Consider the following 22,196-nt stretch of genomic DNA (forward strand, 5'->3'; position numbering starts at 1 on the left):
GCTGTATTTTTAAATGCATTAGCAGATGAGAGGAGTACGAGCTGATACGATTTTCTAACAGCATTACAGGAGTAAGGTCCTATCTCTTTCCCACTTGGAACTCAGATTATTTAACAAAAATCAAACCGGGCTGAGGCCCTGCCTACAGGTTACCCTGGAAGCAGAGTTACTGTTGCTACAGTCTTGAAAGGAGAAGAAAGTAAATTACCTTTAACACTAGATTTCCACGGTTTTCCTAACTATGTGTTTTGAGACCCTTTCTGCTAAAAAGATCGCTGGTCAGTAGAGATCAATAGTCCTACTGAGTTCATGCAGAGGAGCCCTCTGCACAGCAGCGTCAGCGTGCCTTCTCATGAGAAACTATTTTCTTGGATGGATGATACAAAAATAAACATATCTTCTTACAGAGTTATAAAACAAAATATTTTTTTTTTCAGTTGTACTTGTGGACTTCATCATTTGTTGCTAGCGCTGTGGTGCTAAGCTTGAATTTTAGTTGTTATTCCTTAGATTTAACATTCACTTCAAATTTCTCTTTTGCCTCGTGATTTGTTCCCACTTACCGTTTAACTACCCTCCTGTTGGTAGGATGCTTACTGTGTCCAGGTAGCCTCTATTTATGTGCTTGGATTATACTTTTGTCAAAGATTGTTTGAAATCTCAGTATTGGGAAGTGACAGTAACAAAATGCTTATTTTCTCCTTTTAATAAAAACCTGTGACGAGGCATTTTTATTTGTTTCACTGATAATCTCTATTCCCAAATCAGGTTACTTGGAATAAGAAACTGAAAAGAGACAGTACCTTTGTTGGCAGACTCGCGGTGCTTGTTGAACTCTTGGCAGAGACAGCGTAAGCAGCGGTGGAAGGTGTTCCTGCAGGAAAGCACAACGAAAAAACTCAGGTCCAAGTAAAAGGCTATCAAAAGCCCCCGTGCATATTTTCTTGCTAGTAAATGTACAGTAGATACTCTATATACTGATATACTAAGCAGTTTACCTTAAGCTAACACATATACACATATCCTAGTATTAGCAGTTTTGTGTTAAATCCCCTTAATGTACACTTAGACTATTGCCTTATTTGCTTGATCTTCATCCCCCCCAGAGTACTCAAAGTCAGTTTTTGTTTTGTGGGGATTTGCTGTGCTTCCCCCTTCTCCTTTGGGAAGCCAGAACGGGGAGACTTTTGTCATACGCTCATGTAAAAACAGAGCACGCTTACTACAGACGAGCAGCCTTCCTCTCCTCCCTTTCCAACCATTTAGCCCTGTTTACAAAATACATAGATAAAAACGTCTCCGTTTTCCAGCTTGTGGTCCAACTTTCCAAAGTTAAATAACATGCGCCTGTGTGTATACACACGCACACACGCGCTCCGGCCTCGTCAGCCAGCAGGATTTTTAATTCCTGGGAGGGATTGCCATATGGAAGTGGACGGACAGTAAGCTGTTACTGCGCAGAGGAAGGAGGAATGATTCAGGGCCGTCTGCTGGCTAGTGTTCAAAAAGCTTCGGCAGTTTGACTCATCTATATACAGAGTCTAAAAAAAATAAAAATCACAAAGAATGTCACTTTGCTGGAGGCGAGGATTTTGAGTTGTGCCAACACATCCACAAACGTAGAGCTGAAGCGAGATGAAGTTGCAGCTCTTTTTGATTTGCTTCCTCCTTAGAAATAGGCAATTCATTTATGCGTTGGGGTATGAAGGAACTTAAACAGAACAACACTTCATAGTCACTGTGATTTAAGAAAGACATCTTCCAACCTCTTTGGGGAGGTCATTATTTTACAGCATCATTCTGTAGCTCTAAGGGACTTTGACGTATCTGGCCTCAAAGTCCTCCTGCAACATAGACGCCAAATAATCTCAACAGCTTTGAGCAGGCTTTCTCTTTGTGCTGAACATACGTCAATCCTTCTGCTTGATGGGGGATGTTTGCTTTCGGAAGAGGAGATCTGACTTTATTAAAAATGACAGCGATGCAGTTCATCTCTCGTAGCGACCCTGAGAGAGTTACTTCGGTGTGTTTGGATGTGCTGTGTAATGGGAGAGATCTCTATGTTCACAGCTGCTGTTGATTTCCTCCACCCATACAGGAAAAAAAAATACACTATGAGTTAAGAAATTTCTTAATCCTTAGCATAGTGCCCTTTTTTTCCTCTTGTTTTGTTGATGCAATTTCTAGGGCCACCTTCAGCTTATCCCCAAGAAAAATCACAGTTTATGTATCATACTGCCAATTATACCATCCCTATCTCATATTCTCCACACCTGTACAACTTGAGCAGGTCCTAGGGAGTTAAGTGCAGAAGAGCAGGGCTCTTCTCAGTTATTACCTGGTTGTCTGAAGCTCCGTCTGTGCAGAAACTCCTGTTGTTTGTTGCCCCAAACAAACACATTTTCAGAGTAAAGCCAGCGGTGCAGCCTAATAGCTCAAAAACTTTCTTCTTTGATGGTCTTCATACCTTCAGTGCTGTTACTTTTTCCCTTATCTTTTGGCTTTTGTTGATAGTGTGCCCAGCACACAAAAGCCAGCAAATACAACAGCACAGAAAAATAAGAGTGCAAAAAAGACAGCCACACACCTACTGCTTGCCACCCTTCCAAACCAAACACCCTCCCCCTAGCCCTCTTTATATACAGCTGAGCTAGCGCTGCTTAAGTTCACCTGGGACCGTACTCAGGGTTTCAGCTGAGTAACCCTGCTGTACCAGTCATCTCTAGGCTTTTGAGGATGGGCCTGTAACCAAAGAGTTAATGCGCAAGCACGACATTATTAGGAACCCCCAGATTTTGAAGTTTGTTCAGAGCTTAAATGTTACTCTTACTAACGCACTGATGTTCTCATATTCAGGTTTTCTTTAATTTACATAATATCAGACCATACTATTTAAGCTTACATGGTTAGATTTGTAGTGGAGGGCAAGTTTTAGTACCTTCAAAAGTTTTCCAAGGGAACTCTTTAGAAGAAAAGCCAGCAAGAATTTTTTTTCATCCTACTTGGAAAGCAAAGAAACCGAGTGCATGGATTCTGCTCCTGTCACACCTGCGTTAGCTGAATTTTAGCAAAGGCCTTGCTTGGACCCACAGGGTGCAATTCCGCAACAGCTCAAGCTGACCTAAATCAGTTCCCACGTCCCTGTCTGGGCCCTCCTGCTTTGTTCCTTGCAACAGCGCTAATGCACGTCCGATTTTGGGGTTAACTGATCCAGGGAACTCGGTGTGGCTCCCTGAAGACCGAGCAAAAATAGGCTGGGATTTTTGGATATTGGTTTAGTTCCAGGACAAGCAGAGGGGGAGATGGGAATGATAGGAGTTGGGAACCCAGGCAGAACTCATTTTTGCTTCAAAAAAATACATGTGGTGGCTTTCAAGTCTTGCTCAATGTTGTTGCTACGCAGAAGGAAAAAAAAGTATTTTTGATTTACGTTTGTTTTCCCTTTTCTGTAACTGTGGAAATTACACTGATGCTCGTTTGACTCACTACTATTTCAAAATAACATTAAAGTGACTAATACCTGAAAAATGTGCGTGCCATTTGACTCGCAGTTCAGGGCTTATTTCATTGGAGGGCCTCTGACTGCCACAAATTGCTTTAAATTGGCAGAGCACTTCTCACAACGAGCGATATTTCAACATAATTTAATTGGGTTCCCTGCCAAGGAGCAAACTGTAATCCTGAAGCTTTTTGACGGTGTCACCCGGTCACTGATCATCTCTCGGCCTGCGGGCAGGTATGGATGAGTACAGGGTGACTCAGATGGTCTAACCGCTGTGGTTTTAAAGCCTTCATCACCAGGCCCTGGGATGTTTGTCCGACTTCTCCCCCGTTGCGAGGAGCGAAGCTGCTGGGGTCTGGCAGTGGCAACGGCAAGCCCCGCTCTGGTTTCCAGCAAGGCTGCTCAGCAGCTGGGGGAGACCGCGACCACGTCAAAGACTTTGAAGCGACGTGTGTGTGACAGCAAGGACCCCTGGCAGGACTGAGCCTTCCTGAGATGTTAGCCATCTGTGTCTGGTGCACGATGAAACGGCGAGCAGAAATGCAAGTAATTTGCCACTTGCTTTTTGAGCTGGAAATGCACCTTGAGAAGCCCATAGGAAGCAACTGTGGCCAAAGCTTTTGCCAGCAGTGTGCAGGGCAGGGAGGAGTTTCAGTATGCAGAAACCGATACTTAAATCTGCCTGGGTCCGATATTGCTCTAATATTATTCTGTGAAAGAAAATAATGTGAAGACCCGGCAAGCGCAGCGCATTTCACAGAGCTCTCACCGAAATGTCGATGCTGAGTATTGGACAGCAAAGTTTGCGACGTCCTCGGTCCGGATGTGCTAGAAGTACGGATTGTTTTAGGATACAAGAGATTAAAAAGCAAAATGAAACCCATCCTGGGTCAGTTCAAACGTTTGATGATTAAGACTTAAAGATCCAAAAGCTGCCTTCTGCCATAAACACTTAATCCGTTGTTGGTATTCTGCTCGATTTTCACCACCCGGCTTTTAAGTTTCCCCCTACTAATCCGCAGTATGCCTTGCAGATGAAATAAACATTGTCAGGTAATGAAATCTCATTTTCTGTTAAAGGATCATTGCAGGTAGCTCTGTGACAGTGATGTGACACCTTTACTTGCTGCAGAACCAGCTTGCTGCTTTTCGGCATGGACAGGCTCGCTCCGTTTATGCCGTGTCTGAAACGCTAGGACTGTGGTCTTGATTCGAGGGTATATCATGTAAAATGTGTATTGAGTATCATCCTAGATAATGCACTGGGAGCTAATCGAGGCTAATCGAGTTTCATACGTGTCTAAGGGCAAGGATGCCGGGGAGAAAAGGCGAAATAGGGCTCTTGTGGCTCTCAGCAGGGGCTGTGAGGAATCTGTTCTTGGGGCCAGGGCTGATCCCTGTACTCTGCACGTGCACATATTTAACAGTGAAGATAAATCCAGCAAACCCCGAGCACCGGAGATTTAGCACTCCCGAAGCTTACCCTGTAACTCTGAGCGTCTCGGGAAGTACCGTTCCTGATTTTGGGGTTCTGAAACGAGGATCAAAGGATTTCAGGTCTAATCCCGTGTCCTATGTAATCTGTTTCATTCATCGCCTCGAACAGAATTGCTGCAGCTGAGCAGCATGAGTGCAGAATCCTCTTAGCCTGTAGCTTCCCTCGCCGTATGACTTCACCTGTAAATAGAAGTCAGCTATAATTAGATGTGGGGCTCGCCTCTGCCCTGCGCTTGCAACAGGGAGCCTTAATTCGGCGTGAATGGAATTTCTCTGGGCGGTCGTTGAGGAAGAAACCGCCAGACGTGTAACTGAGACCCTTAGCAGGGGACAGCTCTGACGGCTCCTGCTCCTGTGCAACGCCAGAACGCTGTTTGGCTGTCTGCATCAGCTGGAATAAAACTGCAGTACTTTAAGCTAGCAAAAGGGGATGTGCGATCTCTGTGTCGTTGGACTAGCTGGAAAAAAACCCTGAACTAGTTTCCTCAAATTCATTATGGTTTTCTGTCTTGTCCGTTCAGCAAACCAAATGAGTTACAGTTGTTTTAAGAGCATCACAGCCAGTTGTAATAGAGATGTATGCATGAGGCAAAAAAATGCATCCTGTAGACCAGCTGCTTTGGATTTGTATAAAATCAAGCTCTGTGTATTTTATGTGTCTGGGGAGGAAAAGACCAGCGAACAGCAAATTCAGCTAACCTTATGCTTTTAAATGAAACAACCCCTCGCCCCCACCGAGTGTTTCTCAGCGCAATGGTCTGGGGAGGAAGGGAGGGAAACTTCTCCCCGTGTCATCTGGAAAGTGTATGTTTTTTTGCACGGGACATCGGAGCTCTCTTCTGAAAAGAATTGGGAAAATGAGATCATTTGAATTTGTGTGTGCGCGGGCTCACCCTTAAGACATGATTGCATCTGATAGTAAATCTTTGGACTGGGTTGAAGCCCTGTGTGCATAAGAACGGCTAATGAGAATTTTACCTGAGCTCATTTTATGTCTCCTAGGCCATTAGGAGTAAAAAGGTCTTGACTGATACTGAGCATCAACTGTGACTGAAAAAGCACAAAACAGAAAAGCTACTTAATGGAAAAATGAGCTAATTCCCCTTCAGACTGCAATTCCAAGTCTTGTATTAGCAAAGCGCAAAAACAGGACTTTGTATGTTGAAAATAATTGCTGTAAAAGCAAAGAGAAGAGCCTTCCGTTCGATCGTTGGTTCCCTGCAAAAACTACCGGAGGGAGCAACCCGTGTGCTTTTGCCATGAACACCAAAACACTGTCATCTTGTCTGCAGGTTCTGCACGCAGCAAATTAACTCAGCGATGACACAGGTTACGCTTCGGTCTGGGGGGATAAACTAGGAAATCCAGAAAGTCTGTGCCGGGGCAGCGCAAGGTGATGCTGAGGATGACTGCAGAAAACCAAACTTCGTAGGAAGAAATGCCCTTTTCCGTTAGGGGCCCGTGGGGTCCACAAAGGTCTGAGCACAGGCTTAACTCCATGCACTGGGAGCAACTGGGCTGGCGTCAGCCTAACGTGGGTTGTATATAAACTCCAGGGCGTGTGTTTTTGCAGAGTGTCACCGGGGAAGGTAATCTCCCAGTGGGCTAGAAAATGAAAAAATGTTGTCGAGTGGCAGATGGTAACGGTTGTGATGGTCTTTCAGACTAACAGGGATGCCAAAGGAAAAATATGATCCTCCAGATCCTCGCAGAATTTACACCATCATGTCAGCAGAAGAGGTAGCCAACGGGAAGAAGTCGCACTGGGCTGAATTAGAGATCTCGGGTGAGTAGAGTTGGTTTCGAATTTTGGTTCGGTGGAGTTGTTGGCGCCCCAGAATCGCACCAGGTGCTTTCAGACGGGGGATCCTGCTGCGAAAACAGTTTTTCTGAGTTGGGGAAGGAGAAGGAACTGACTTACCAGATTGCCTTCGAGCTCGGCTGGCTCACGTTCAGCCCAGTCGATTTAAAACACCAACTCGGATTGGACGCAAGGTTTTGGGTAGCATCTCTGCTTCCCTAGAACTGCACCTCTGTCTCTATCCCTTTAATTGGGAGGGTTAGATAATTGTTTAACATCTGCTCGTAGAAAAGATACACAAAGGTATCTATTGCGAGCGTCGCTGAGTGTTCCAGTGAAGTGGTAGGGTTTCCACCCTGGAAATCCCATATTCTGACAACCCCCGTAGTTTGTATCTGATGGTTTGAGAGGCAAAGCTGACTGAAGAGGTGGTTCTTTGCTTTTCTTTTTTAGGTAGAGTGCGGAGTTTAAGTACGTCACTTTGGTCGCTGACGCACTTGACTGCCCTGCACCTCAATGACAATAATCTTACTCGCATTCCGCCTGATATTGCCAAGCTTCATAATCTGGTTTACCTGGATCTGTCATCCAACAAACTCAGAAGTTTACCAGCAGAACTAGGAAACATGGTGTCTCTCAGGTGAGAGAAATTATGCCGGTGACCTTTGCAAAAATCCATATTCTGGGACTGGGACCAGGAATTTTATTTTGCTTTCCATTCTCGTATTTAAAATAATCCTGAAAAATTCAAGATGGGTGCAAAGCATCAGTTCTAATAATTACTTCTGGGTTCATTACCCTTCTTTTCTGATCTCTGCAGGTACATGTCTGAAAGCTATGTAGTCATCTTCTTTTTCTTTGAGGCTTGGTGATTGCCTGCTGCTTAAGTTCTCCCCTATTTAATTTTGTATTTTGGGGTTTTTGTGGCTTTTTTTTTTTTCCCTAATGAAAATATTTCGGTCGTGCTTTGAAATGGGAAGATTGGCAGGTCTTTCCATAAGACAAAAAAAGCCAGGGTGAAAAGTGTCATCTTTGAGGACGAGCGGCATATAGCGCTTTAGGAGTTTTCTTCTGAAGTGATACTCATCAAAAGTGTTTTTGCATTTGCTGCAGGGAATTGCTTTTAAATAACAATCTGTTACGGGTTTTGCCTTATGAACTTGGACGGCTCTTCCAGCTACAAACCCTAGGTTTGAAAGGTGAGCGAGTTCTTTACAATCAAGTATTCCTAGGAGTACTCTTGAATTACCGGGGGGGCTGGGCTCAAAGGCTTTGTGTATTACCTCAACATTTTCTTACAGTTTTTTTGAGACATTAAGCTTGTAGCGAAAATGACCGGCCAGTTTGGAAAACATTGCATTTCTTCTTTAGTGCTATTAAACTTCCTTACGAGCCTGTTTCAAATCTGTAGATAGGTAAACAAACCCTTTAACCTACGGTATTATTGACTGAGGGGAGTGGAAGGAAGAAAGTCTGTGCATGCTAGCTATTTCTCTAGCATCTGTTACTGTGGTATTCTGCAGTTCCAAGTTAAGCAACCTCAATATCTTCTGAGTCAATACGTCTGTTCTCATTATGGGAGATTTTCTTTGGTTGAAAAGCCTCAAGAAATTCAGGCAGCTAATCACCCAGTTGTTGTTTTATGCTGTTGGCAGGCAATCCTTTATCACAAGATATTCTCAGCCTCTACCAGGATCCAGACGGAACTCGAAAGCTACTGAACTACATGCTTGACAATCTAGCAGGTGACAGCCCTACGAATCTGATTGACAGAAGTGGTTTAAAAGCATGCATTTCTGATAGTATTTGCTGCTAAAACAAGAATGTGAACCACTGAAGGGACAGTATTTCCCAACTGCTTGTGCGTTTTTGTCAAGTGGTTCCAGTCGCAGACGCAAACACACGCTCGCACGCAGTGGAAGAGGTTGACATGTACTGTCCTAAGCTTTTCCCACGTTACAGCCAGTTGTTCCCACTGTTCTGTTTGAAACCCTTCAATTACCAACAAAGTACAGTGTCTTCCTTGCTGAAGCCATTTTTATACTTTCCACTAGAAATTATAAACCAGATGCGAGCAGAATGTCAAATTTAGACCTAGAAATGCCGAAGTGATTAAGAATATCCGGTACCTGACTTAAAATCCTGCTTCATGGTTCTGTAACTGAGCTTTCTGGTTTGCCGCTTGATGCCTACTAAGTTAAACCGTTGCAGGAATGATGGATATAGGGTGAAGTTCCTGGAGACGGGGACTATAGGATGTCTGAACCACTACAGGATTTACCGGATTTGCTCTTACTATAGCTAGCCTTTTAAATTATATTTGCCCCCTTGGGAGTGTAAAAGGACTTGTTGGGGAGTTGGGGTTGCAAAGCAGCGTTATTGTTCAGTCGTCGTTTTGACTTAAAAATGGTAACGTACAAACATAAACCCTGAATTAACCACTGTTTTAAATTTCTTTTAGTTCATCCAGAGCAGCTGCCTCCAAGGCCATGGATTACTTTAAAAGAACGAGACCAAATTCTGCCCTCAGGTAAATGTGGGGTTCTTTACCCTGCGTTCACACAATGATGTGCTGAAGAACTTTTCTTTGCCTTTATTTTCAGGGAAGTCTTCTGCCTCACACGAATCAGATTGAAACTAGCAATCTCTGTTCATTTGTCCTAAACCAATTAACATATGGCTAGGCTGTAAATATCATTTCTGCAATTTGAACGGGATGCCGGTCATTTATTTACCATTTTAGGCTTTTTCATAACTGTTCCAGCCACTGATGCTCAAGCAAAAAAAGCTTTTTTTAAAAAATTCATTTCTCAGAAATTATCAGAACTGTAAAATAACTGTATACAAAGGCCCTGTCCGTGCACAGGCTGACTTAAGTGAGACTTTGAGAAGTCCCTACCTGCGAGTAAGCCCGTGGAGTGCCTGGTACCGAAGTTAGTTTAATGCCCTCTATTGTTGCTTTCGGTAAAGTGCAAGAGGCAGCATTTCTTCAGGCTGTCCAAATCCCGTAGCTCTTCCTCCCCCGTGCAGCCTGAATCTAGCCCTCAAACGGCATCCGGGAGCCTGTGTAAAGAAGAAAAAAGCTGATATTGTTATTGCAGACGATCAGATTAATAACCAGCAAGAATAACGTGGCAGTCGTCTACGCTTTTCCTTTTAGAAGCGTGAAGATGGCAGGTCTTCAAACCTTGACTGGGTTGTGTGCCAGGCAGGCTAATGGTGCAGTTAAGATCAATTTATATTAAAGAACAACAAACCACACAAAAAATAGGAAGAAATAGGGAATGCCAGGAGCCCTGTAAGCCACTGCAGCATTAATTTCGGCATTTCTGTTTCAAATTCCCTTACAAATCAGTATCTCAGTGGAGTTTTACAGCCTTTGGTTTTATTTTTTAAATCAGACTTCCCGGGCAGAAACAGAATTCAGAAGTCATTAGCAAGCACAGTGTTAGGCAAGTGAGCTGTGGAATATTTCATGGTAGAGACTGTAACAAGCCAATTGGTTGTTATTAAAAAATTGAAACAGCAGCAGAGATCTTCTTTTACTACAAGTCTAAAAAAAATACAGCTGTGGGGTAGCCTCGTAGTAAAACCTCACTTCTTTCCCTGCAAATATGAGCGGTCTTTTCCCGGTGCTATGGTGCTGGGATGTTGCATTTACCTATCATTTTTAATCGGTGTAAAATCTAAGGGAGTTAAAAAGTTTCTGTGTGAAAGAAGTGCGTTTCAGGGTAAATCATCTGATGATCTGCGGGCCGACTTCTCTCTTTTTATAAAAAATGCGACCGAATAATGTATTAGGTGCTTGCTGGGTTATGACTTCATTCCTCCTTCTCTGCCCTGCCCTGACCTGGACCTCTCTCCCCCCCCTTAGACCTGACAGATGCAGACACAATTTGATACAACTTAGAAATGTTGTACACGTGCTAGGAAAATTGTACAAGCGTTTTGGAATCAGATTGTCTAAAAATGAAGCGTTCTAAAGCAGCCTTTCTCTCTGATGCTGTGGTATCATGACATAGTAACACCCTTAGCTGCTTGATTTTGCTTTTGCTTTAGAACTGTACAGGTCACTTAAGCCTGAAGTTGCTGTATCAAGGCACCTCTTGCAATAAATACTGCGTTTTGACCCCGGCACTGAAATGGCTGCTACTTTCCCTCTCCTTATCCCCAAATCCAGAGAGAGACCGTTCCTAATTGTTACCGACCCCTTAACTCCCCCGTCCTCAAAGGCAGTAAAGAATTGACTGCAAAACAGGATTGCATTGCTTTGTTATGCACGTGACGCCGTCTCGTTTTGGTAGTAATGCTGATTTTTTTTCAGGAACAGTTTAGCCTTACATGGTAACTGCTGGCTCAGCAGGGCCTTTTTAACTCCTGCTCATGAAACGCTCAGTGGAATAAGCCCACTGACTTGTGTTCAGTAGGCCCTCCAGCACAGACCGTGTAAGATTCAGTATTTTGGCTTGAATAAGTTCAGCATTTGTCACCTTCAGAGGTAGATAAGCTTTCCCTTTCTTTCTTTCTTTCCTTCCAGCTTCATTCACAGTTATGTGTTACAACGTGTTGTGCGATAAATACGCCACCCGGCAGCTCTATGGCTACTGCCCGTCTTGGGCACTCAACTGGGAGTACAGAAAAAAGGGAATCATGGAAGAAATCGTCAACTGGGATGCAGATATCATTAGTCTTCAGGTAACTGGAAAAATAACTGTATTTTTCATCAGAAGCAGAAAGCATTAACTTCCACCTTTAGAATGAAATGCTCCCTTGAAAACACCGTATTCCCTGCTTGCTAACAAATTCTGGGGCTTACCAATACAAGCTGTCTGCACAGCTCCTTGCTTACGCATTGGCTTGTGGTTTATGAAATGAGACAAAGGAAGTGAGATAAATACAGCTAAATCAGCAGATAATTTGCATTGGAAGATCTGGGTCTTTTCCCCCTCAGATAAGCATCCTAAGTGTCCTTCCTCTGGGTGTACGGGGTTTACTGCAGAAGGCGAGAATGTGGGATGCTCTAAACCCGAATGCCGCTGTTCCTAGTCCATTCCGGCTTGTTACAGAGGTTAAAGTCTCAAAAATACTCTCACTGGGAAGCACGGGGGCTCTCATGGTCAAAGTTACGTATCGATTGTCATTGGTACGTGTATCCTGCCGTGTTATTAGAAATCTATTGCCGACATTTAGAACAGTTGAACGCTTCTGCCTTTACATTGACATTTCGTACTGTAAGCAAGTTCTGGTAGGCAGAAATCTTGCACAAGAAAAGAGTAGTTACCTTGGCCTGAAAAACTCAAGAGGTCAACCTCTGAAATCCTCTTGGAGGCCAAACATTACTACAAAGAAAACGTGTTGTTCCAGAACAGCGAGAGACCCTTGTGCGAAAGAGCTCTCCAGATTAAATATTAATTGCTGCTGGATATCTTATCGACCTCTCAGAAGTTTTAACCTAGGACGGTATCTGCATTCAGATGTCAGAAATACCAGGTGTAATCTATTGCCGTTCAAAATACACCTGTCACTTTCCCTTCTGGGGGGATTCCAGGATACCCAGGAATGCAGATCTGTTTCCAGCAGGCCGTTAATCTAGGAAGTGAGATGATTTGTGCAAACAGAAGCTTTTCACTTTGCTGAGAGCTGCTGACTGCAAGCCAAGGCAGGCCCAAGTTGCCATACAGTGATAGGAAGGGTTTACTCGACATTGTTAGCCTAAGGTATTTCTGTTCAATTCCAGGAAGTGGAAACAGAGCAATACTTCACCCTTTTTCTGCCAGCCTTGAAAGAACGAGGATACGATGGATTCTTTTCTCCAAAGTCACGTGCCAAAATCATGTCTGAGCAGGAGAAAAAGCATGTGGATGGCTGTGCAATATTCTTCAAAACTGAAAAGTAAGGGACAGAAGCAGCTTCTGAAAAATACATTAAAACCCGCTTGATTTAGGTCTGAACGCTTTCCTCTCTCAGGGTGCATGGTAACCAAAGTACCGTGCTATGAAACAAAAGATGAAGTTCACCACAGAGAATGATCCTTCCTTCCCTTTTGCTGCTGTATTTGCAACAGAGTCCTTCTGTCCTTTCAGGCTACGAACAAAGGTGTCTCTTCAGAAACATGGGAGTTGCAGGAGAGCTAGTATGAGTGAAAACTTACGTGCTTTGTGTGCTCGTTTTTGGCAGATCTAATAAATACCTCACCTTCTCGACAAACTTTTGCCTCGCTTGACAGAGGTTTCACCCCTCTAACCTTAATCTTTAAAGATCTGTAAGCTGTGCTTCAGGTATTAAATCCTCAGGTATTAAAAGAGTGATTGCTGCCAAAGGATCACAGAATAGTCTCGGCTTTTATGAATGGAAAATAGAATGCATTATTGAATACCTGATCCAAAAAGTTCTGCTGCGCTAAAAGCATCCAACTATTGGGACGGGAGGTGAGGTGCTGGCATTCCCGCTTCTCATCTGTGTAAGCTGCTCAGGGGTTGTACCCCACCGAGCATCCCTCTGAACATCCCCTCGGAACAGGTTTCCGTCATGGGAGTGGAAATTTCGCAAAGCTTTAGCTCCCTTTCAAAGTTTTCATTGCTTCCAGAAACAAAAATACGCTTTTCAGATCAGGTATAGAAACAACTTGATTGGCTCTGAGTAGAGGAAGTCTGTGAAAACAAACAACTGATGTTTTCAAACCTCGATACTAACAAGGATATGTACAGAACTGGTTATTATGCTGTGGTCCTTTCAGTTAAAAAAAAACAGAAAAAAAATCTCCCTTTTTTTTTTTTTGCTATTAATCCGGGTTTTTTTTTTTTTTAATTTCTGAGAGGACAAAACAACAACAAAAAAAGCTGTCAATAGGTAGCCTTCAGTTTGGCCTGAAACAAGGTGTTTTCAGGCATCCTAAGGCTGGAAAGGAATGAAAAACCAATTTCAAAACCTCATGTCGGTAGCTAGTGGTTTGAAAGAAGCTGGGTTTTTAATAATGCATTTGCCCGAAGTAAAAGGCAAGCCTTTTCCTACCATCTCATCCGAATTTTTTGCCTAGAACAGTCCTGAGGAGGTGCAATAACCACCGAGTGTTGCTCGAATAGCGCTCTCAGAGTTAGTACTTCCTAAACCCCAGGGATCTCGCCTCCCCTGAGGGTATCTCACTTGCCAGACCGAGCGCTCTACCCCGACCGGGGGAATACTTCTCACAACTGTTTTTACTTTTATAAAACGAGAGGATGAGAGACGTGCCCCATCCTGTCCTGCAGGCTCTCTCCTGGGACGTGGTAGGCTGGAGCGCAGCTAGAGCCCGTGGCTTTTCACGCAGCTGTACGTCCCACGTGTTGACACGCGATTCTCTCTGTTTAATCAGATTCACGCTGGTGCAGAAGCACACAGTGGAGTTCAACCAGGTGGCGATGGCGAACTCTGAAGGTTCGGAAGCTATGTTGAACAGAGTGATGACGAAGGACAACATCGGAGTTGCCGTGGTGTTAGAGGTGCACAAAGAATTATTTGGAGCAAGTGAGTCTGACCGTGGTTCTCTCATTGATTATTCAGTTCCACGTAACGGCCTGGGTTTTCCTGTAGGTAACACGGCTCTCTGGAATACGACGGCCGTTGGTGGTGGTAGCCGAAGACTTGGAGATGAGCAAACGCTGTCTCTGAGCTAATTAGAGAAACGATAGCCCGTCGGTGGCTAAGGCAGGACACAGATGACATGATTTCCTGGTCTGCTCGCACTCGCAGCCAGATGCCCAGCATTTAGTTTTCTCCTTTCAAGCTTTTGCCCCTACTTACTTATTCTGTTAAGTTCTACTTGAAGAATTAATCTTTTCCAAGGTCAGTGTGTTCACATGCATATGCTCTTACCAATAGTTGTCAGTAATGTTCAACTTCTATTTTCAACTCTCTTTTCGTCCCCTTGGTTGAATCCTTCCGTCCTCCCGCAGCGACGGTATGACAGTGCTAATGTGCTGATGTGGAAGGATGAGGTTATCAGGTATCTTTTCTTGTCACTTGATTGACTGACTGACTGTCGCTTTTTCATTAGATTTGATCAGATGCAGCAGACAATTTCAACGCTGCCACCCTGCTCTGTCTGCGTGTCTGGATTTTTGATCGCTTGTTTCCAGCGTACCCTTCAAAGGGGCACAACGTCTAAATTGCAGGACTGGAAGGAGCTGCCTGTGACATTATGCCCCACCTTTCAGAGCACCGATTCTCAGACAAATAGTAAAACCAGCTGTAGCGTTTTGCAGCAGCCAGGTTCATCCTGCGTACTGCAACCTGCAGGTCTGACATTTTTCCCCCAAGGGAACAATTTGCTGTACCGCGGCAGCGAAGAGTCAGGAAACTCCCTCGTGCCTTAAATATTGAGTAGCGGTGCACGGTCAAGTGATGCCCGCTTGAGCAGTAGAGAAGGAACGCGGTTGTATCGGTATCGGATTATGCTGGCTATTCCTTTCCTATACTGGAAAGATTTAGCCATGTAATATTATGTAAATGCTGCTAATTTAGAAAGGAGTAGTGTTTCAGGTAATGCCTTTTTTCCATCAACGAGAGTATATCCATCTGTTGGTGTGTCTGACTTGGAGCCCTTAGTAGCTAAACCCTGAATGTTAACGGGGCCGGGGGGCGGGAATCTGCTGTATTCACACAATCCGCCTTTCACTGATAAAAACGTCTTTCTTTATGTAGGTATGAAATCTCTTCATGTGGACAAACAGCTGCTGATCGTGGCCAATGCCCACATGCACTGGGACCCCGAATACTCCGATGTGAAACTCATTCAGACCATGATGTTTGTCTCGGAACTGAAAAATATCCTCGAGAAAGCCTCGAGCAGGCCCGGTAGCCCAACAGCAGATCCTAATTCTATCCCTCTGGTGCTGTGTGCGGATCTCAACTCATTGCCTGATTCAGGTAAGAGCGGTTTTGGCTTAATTAACCTTTAACTTACCTTTTTAGAACGTTTGAATCCTCTTTCCCTCTCAGGGCAATGGGGCGGTTTGTACTTCCCTGGGTAGGTACGGATGAAACTTTTTTAGTAACAGCTGTCTTTCGAAGTCTGGCTGAAGAGAATGCGAGGCCTCCGGTTTTCCGGATCCACCACGCTTTTCGTGATCGGTTGTACGCTCCGGGAAAGTTGGTTGTGCCTGTAACGGTGTAGAAAAGCACAGATAGATCTTAAATCAATCGTTAAATCAATACCCACGCCTTGAGCAGCGGTAACGAGTGGTAAAGACGCGAGTTCATGATGGAACAGGAAAACTTTCTAAGAAGACAGGTTTGCTTTAGTAATTATGACGTTCGATACTGTAACGTCCGGTATACGTACGAAAGCTGCCTCTGGCACCCCGCCACACGCGTACTACAGTACAGGTACTCGGGGTTTACTGTAATCCTCAAAAAACGCTGTCAAAACGGCCGGAGAGCCTCGGCTCCCCAGCTGCGTGTCAGAAAGGGGTCTGCGGCTCAGACACGGACAGGACAGCTGCCGTGTAGATCTCCCCTTAGATGGAAAGCTCTTTTCTGATCTCGTGGGGTGTCTTGTTGGTGTTTTGGCTTTTAACTCCGAGGCCCGCGTTGCCTGAACGTCGCATTTTAAAAGCAACTCCCTGAAACCTTTCCTTTGCAAACAGGTGTAGTGGAATACTTAAGCAATGGCATAGTAGCCGACAACCACAAGGACTTCAAGGAGTTGCGTTATAACGAGTGTCTCATGAACTTCAGTGGCAATGGAAAAAACGGGGCTTCTGAAGGAAGAATTACGCACGGCTTCCAACTCAAGAGCGCCTACGAAAACAACTTGATGCCTTACACCAATTACACTTTTGATTTCAAAGTAAGCAGCGATTTTTCTGAAATGGCAGGCGTTGACCTGGTCTCCCCAGGACGCTGTCTTAATTCTCTGACCGTTGGCTCTCTTTCTCTTTGTTCCTGTAAATGCTTCATCACTGGTTCCTACACTCGCTGGACACTTTCCTACCGCACACAAATCCTTGATTTGCTGCTGGTTTTAAGCTTCCGACCTGGCTCTGGCCAGCGACTTCCCGAGAACGGACGCAGCGCTTTGAACGCTGAACGCCACGCGCGTTTCTTACCCTAATTCCAGCGCTGTGCCTCTTCCTGTGAATTGCAGCCAGAAGCCAGTCGAGTTCAGGTTGCCAGAAGCCAGGTCTGTTCTCACTGTCGTGTTTCTCTTTCTCCCTAGGGTGTGATTGACTACATTTTCTATTCCAACACTCACATGAACGTGCTTGGTGTCCTGGGGCCTTTGGACCCTCAGTGGCTGGTTGACAACAACATCACTGGGTGTCCACACCCTCACATCCCTTCAGACCACTTCTCACTGTTAACACAACTCGAACTCCATCCTCCGCTCCTGCCTCTTGTCAACGGTGTGCACTTGCCTAACAGGAGGTAGTGGAGCCCTGCCCCTTTGAGGGCAAGGACCTGTCGTTATGGACCTGTACAGTTGTAAATCAAAGTATATAGGAGTGAAGTATGGCCAACCTTAAGCTGCTTCTTCAAGCTCCTTTCCTTATGTGTTTGATATGAGATTTTGCACATTTTGGTGCATATTGGTATCATTTGGCACTAGGGCTGGAACCAAAGTCTTATTCCCTTTCCAGATTTTTAATTTAAATTTTTTTTTCTTTTTCAAACCGGCAAGCTTTTTCTTTTCGGTAGGAAGCTGCACTTATAAATGGGCAAAAGAGATTAAAAACTTGCTTGTTAACATTTTTCAAGATAATGCTTTTTTCCCACAATGTGGTAAAACGAGCCAACCTTTTAGGAGAAAGAAAAACAAAAATAGAAATGCTTGTTTTGTAGGACGAATATTAGAGATACTCTTTGTTTGAACCCAAACCAGAAACCAAACTCTGCATCCAAAATAAATTTTGCACATTAGCGAAGCACTTAATACCTGCCTGTCAATGATGAGCAGCGTGGCCCTGCCCCTTGTCTAACTAATATTAGAAAACCAAAGATGGCCTAATATCTGTGACAAAATTTGAGGTCTAAATTCTCCTGGTGGGATTTCGTTCACAACGAAAGTTCCAGCAAAGCTACGTCTCACGAGACGCTGCAGGGGAGCGTTCAAGGCCGCGTGCAGGTCGCTTGCTCGGCAGACACCGTGGCGACTTTGTTTTTCCCGAGCTCTGAAGAACTCGGTCCTTTCTGGGCGAGATCTGCAGGGATCCAAAGGACCGCCGTGAAACAGAGCTGCCCCTCTGCCTCGGCAAGCCGGGGCGACACGCTGCTGAGCAGCGCAGCTCGGGAGCGGGACTTAGAAATGGGAAGAAGTTACGCTTGAAGCGAGCCGTGGCAGGCGTTTGGGTTCCGGGTGAATAAAGGAGTTGTTGCAAATCCGTCCTAGGGTTCCCTTTTCCAAAGTTCGGTTGCAAAGATAGGAAACTCGGGATTAAAAGCCTAAGCGTAGGGTACGGGAAGAAGCCGCTGGAAATGATCTTGCTCCCGTCTCCGAAGGGCGTGCGGAGTAGCTGTCGGCATGCTTTGTCCGCTGGGGGAGCGAGCGGTAGCCGTAAGCATTCCTTGCATTATTTTTCCTGACCCTAGTTGCCAAATAACCATCACACTTTTTAAATGATCTTTCTTTTCTGTTGTTGGTCAGGGTTGAATTAAAAAGCTGCTGGTTCATTCCCAATTGTTAATGCTCTTTGGATGTCTTGGAAATCTGTTTTTTCTTCTCTTTTTTCCTTCTTTTTATGCTCTAGGTGGCCAGTTCAAAACCTTGTGCCTCGAGAGGCATTAAACATAATGCAATTTTCTGGAAAAAAAAAAAAACAAACAAACAAAAAAAAAACAAAAACAAAAAAAATTGGTTGGCTGCTTAATGTTTTAAAAAAAAAAAATGGCACAGTGATAGGGAAAAGGTTGTGTCTGTGTTTTTAAGTTTTTCTTTATTCTGCTTTTTTGCTGCTATAAGATTTTCTTGAATTTATATTTTAAACTTTTCATGCACTTTACTGTTTCTAGTCTCAAAATGTGATATTTTTAATAAATGAGAAAATTTTCCATTATGTGAATGAAATTTTTAAACAGATCGATAGCCTATATTTCTGTCTCATCCGTATACTGAAAAAAAAAAAGGTCAAATTTAAATTGTGAAATTAGTTTTAAATACTAAGGAGCCATCTTCTACCTTGCAAAAACCACCAAGTCAGGCTGTTCCTCTTTAAGTAAATATTTCCTTTGTCGTTTTATACGTAGGAAATTATCCATAGTGGGGAAAAAATAAAATCATCAATTGGGCCTAGAGTAGAAACTATTCGCTGCCTCTCGCTGGGGGCCGGGGAGGGGGCGGTGTGGGACCGAACGCAAAAGTGGGGTCACCGAAACGACAGCTCCCTTCATTTAAAAGAAGTGCCTAAAAAACGGAGGCGTCACCTGCTGCCTGCTATAAATTGGACGTGATCGTGGCGGGGTGACGCTCCTGTAGCGCACTTGCTTTGTGCAGCACCAGGAAAAAAAAGAAAACCAACAAAAAAGCCCTTTCTAAAGCCGGATTTTCCTCTAGGTGCAGGTATCTCTTTTTTAATATACCTCAGCGTTCGACACCTAGCCACTGCAGATAAGCTGCGAAAGCGATTTGGGCGTATAGTACTGGAAAGTAGAATAGCATGAAAAACTTAAATTTTGTGGACATTACCTTTCTGTAATCAGCTACTGTATCTTTTTTGGAGGGGGGGGTTGCTCTGCTCTGCTCCGGAGGTGTGCACTAACAAACCCCGCTCCCTCCTTTTCCTACACGCATGTTAACTAGCAACATGAGCAATATTTCCTACCATACTTCACTCCCAATATTTTTTGAGATGTTTGTATAAAATGGAATTTAAAATACACCTATGATTGTATATGAACTGCAGAGGAGCCCGTTTATTAATAAAAATAAAAACCAACAGCAATCTTTTGTAACATCAGGGTGGGAAAGGATGGGGATGAAAAAAAAAAAGAAACACCCACCCTGGCAAACATTGTAAACTGCTTAAGTTTGATTTTCCTTCGGTTTCTAACCAGCTGAAGTATTCCGTTGCAGGAAGGTGTTTAATTGGATTTTCTCTGCTGCGAAACGCACTTCCGAACGCCCGTTACGCCGTGTGCTTTGTTGTTTTGGGTTTTTGTTTGTTTTTTTTTGTAAAAAACAGACGTTGCACAAAAACCTCTGGATTTAAAAAACAAACTCACCTTGTTCCTGTTCAGTTGATGCACATAACCGGGGACGCGCGGTCACCCACCGGTCGCATGTCTGGCTCCCTCCCCGGTTTCTCCCCTTCCCGGCAGGAGCAGTAAGGGCGTTGCGTTTTTTTTCCAGCCGCGCAGAACCGCCGCTCTCCGCAGCGCTTTTCTGCTCTAAGAAGAGCGGGGAGCGGGCAGCCGTCATCCTCGTGCGCAGGATGAGCTCCCTTTCGGTAAAACCTAGGCGTCATCCAGAGGGCGGCGCTGATTTTCTTTTGACCCAGGTGGAAGCGGACGGTAGGGTGTTTTCTAGGGGAGGGGCGGCAATACGGAGCGAAATATCCCCCACCCTAAGCAGAGGTGGATGGGGAACCATCACTTCTCTCCATGGCTGACCCGGCACGTCGCAGTGCTCTCGCAGCCGACGCCTGGAAAAAAAAGCTCTTAAGTCCTTTACTGCTCCTCGCCGTCTTGGTTTGCTTTCAAATATATGGTGCCTGGTGTCCACTTCTAAGCAACAGCACTGCCTAGAGCAAGCAGAGAAAAAAAAAAATATCCAACACCCTTCTACAAGCAACTTTTTAAAATTCAACATGGTAAACCTGTTACGTATTGGGTTTTGTGTGTGTACATATATATATATATAAAAAAAAAAAAAACAAACACGAATTTTGTACAATGTAGCTGAATATTTTTGTTTTCCTTATTTCAACGTAAGGAGCGGGAACACGTGCGCACCACCCGCTGAAGTCAGGTATGGCACAGTGGGGTCCGAGACCAGCTTCCCTTCCCATTTGCCTCGCTAAAAGCTCCTGTCATCTCGTTCTAGCATTCGCTGAGTCAATATTTCAATATATTGGTAAGCTTTCTCCGTCTGTTGGACGCCACTCCTGTTTGGTCTGCAGGCACAGTCAGGAAAGGCCTCATTAGGCCCAAGTCCTCGCTGTTCTGGCTTTTATAGACTAGAAAGCCCAAATCTTTGACTCTCAAACTTTTTTCAGAAGCACTTGCTATTGGCCTAATGCCTCTTTCAAATCCGTACCGCGCTCTTCGGCGTTCGGGTAACGCTGCGGATGGCGGATGGCCTCCCACCTTGCTGGCTTTGCTGCGGCGGCCCCTAAAGCCGCGCTCGCGCTCTTAAACTCCTGACGCCCACGGCACAAAGATGCTGAGCGCCTGCAGCTCCCGCTTGAACCTGAATATTGGGCTTTTGGAGACGGGCTTTCCGCACCCGGCTCGTTGAGACGTAGGGTCTGAATCGCGAGCGAGAATTTGAGACCTCAGAGGTTCGTATCACTTGTTTCTCTGGGGGTTGGTTTTGGTGAGGGGGTGGGGGGGAAGCCGAAAGGGCTTGTTGAAATTCAGAGTTTCTCTGTTATTTTAGAAAACGGGTTGGGGAAACACTTTTTAAGGATTCCTTGATCAGGAGAACAGTGTTCCCGCCTCTTGGTCGGGAGCAGGAGCCAGAGGTGGCTGCCGGTCCTTGCTACCTGATTTAAACCCAGCAACGCGGCAGCACTTACTTCATTTCCGCAACGCATTTTCAGCATCTAGCGTCAAACCCTTCCTTTGGCGTGAAACGCGGCATGGTGGGGGGGGGAGTGAAAGGTCTTTTAGTCATTTCCAAACCAAACCGATAGCCTGCACTAGAAATATCCCACAAATGCGACACGCACCCTCGTACCGGTTTAAAAGGGAGTTTAATCACAAATAGCAGTTATCCTCTCCCCAGCGACCGTGGCTTCGGACGTAATTACGATTTCTCTGTTCTTGGCTTCTGCATAGATGTTTTTCTAGTAATGGTAACGAAGATCTAAGGCCCGATTTAAACCTAGGGAAGGACCCTCTCCCTGTTTTACGGGGAGATGGCGGATCATCCTTACCTGGGGCGCCGGTACGCGAGGCAGCAGCAGGAAGTGGTTCCGCTACAGTCGCGCTGTCAGCATAAAGCAGCGGGTCGCTGCCCGACCTGGTCACCGCCGCGCTGTGACGTTCATCCGGGCGGTCTTTGCAACCAAAACTCCCTGGGAGGAAGCGAAGCGCCGTACGAGACTTGCCGAAAATTCGCGTTGCCTTCAGAAGCGGTACGGGATTGACACCAGGCACGCGCGTTGGAAAACCTCGCCTGCCTGATTCCGTGTGTCCCAAAAGGAACTGAAGTGCTTGGTCTTGGAGAGGTTTTACCCAGGGGAGCAGAGGGCCTGATTTGTT

The 22,196-nt window shown here is 44.9% G+C and overlaps 1 protein-coding gene across 3 annotated transcripts in view; it reads left to right on the top strand.

Moving 5' to 3' along the window:
• The window catches only part of CNOT6L (CCR4-NOT transcription complex subunit 6 like), a 34,169-nt gene extending 13,501 nt beyond the window's left edge, over positions 1–20,668 (top strand). For 2 of the 3 annotated variants that reach the window (XM_064450666.1, XM_064450664.1), the window contains exons 2-12: positions 6,664–6,785; positions 7,254–7,440; positions 7,914–7,999; positions 8,456–8,545; positions 9,262–9,330; positions 11,338–11,495; positions 12,538–12,692; positions 14,152–14,303; positions 15,480–15,704; positions 16,424–16,626; positions 16,996–18,829. In XM_064450666.1, the coding sequence (XP_064306736.1) occupies positions 6,674–6,785; positions 7,254–7,440; positions 7,914–7,999; positions 8,456–8,545; positions 9,262–9,330; positions 11,338–11,495; positions 12,538–12,692; positions 14,152–14,303; positions 15,480–15,704; positions 16,424–16,626; positions 16,996–17,208 (1,650 nt within the window). In that variant the 5' untranslated portion in view covers positions 6,664–6,673 and the 3' untranslated portion in view covers positions 17,209–18,829. Of the gene's footprint in view, positions 1–6,663; positions 6,786–7,253; positions 7,441–7,913; positions 8,000–8,455; positions 8,546–9,261; positions 9,331–11,337; positions 11,496–12,537; positions 12,693–14,151; positions 14,304–15,479; positions 15,705–16,423; positions 16,627–16,995; positions 18,830–20,121 lie in introns of those variants that run through there. The other variant, XM_064450665.1, reaches the window with a different exon arrangement.
• The last annotated feature ends 1,528 nt before the right edge of the window (positions 20,669–22,196 follow it).

The sequence above is a fragment of the Phalacrocorax carbo genome, chromosome 4 (assembly GCF_963921805.1).
Source record: "Phalacrocorax carbo chromosome 4, bPhaCar2.1, whole genome shotgun sequence".
Taxonomy (NCBI): Eukaryota; Metazoa; Chordata; class Aves; order Suliformes; family Phalacrocoracidae; genus Phalacrocorax; species Phalacrocorax carbo.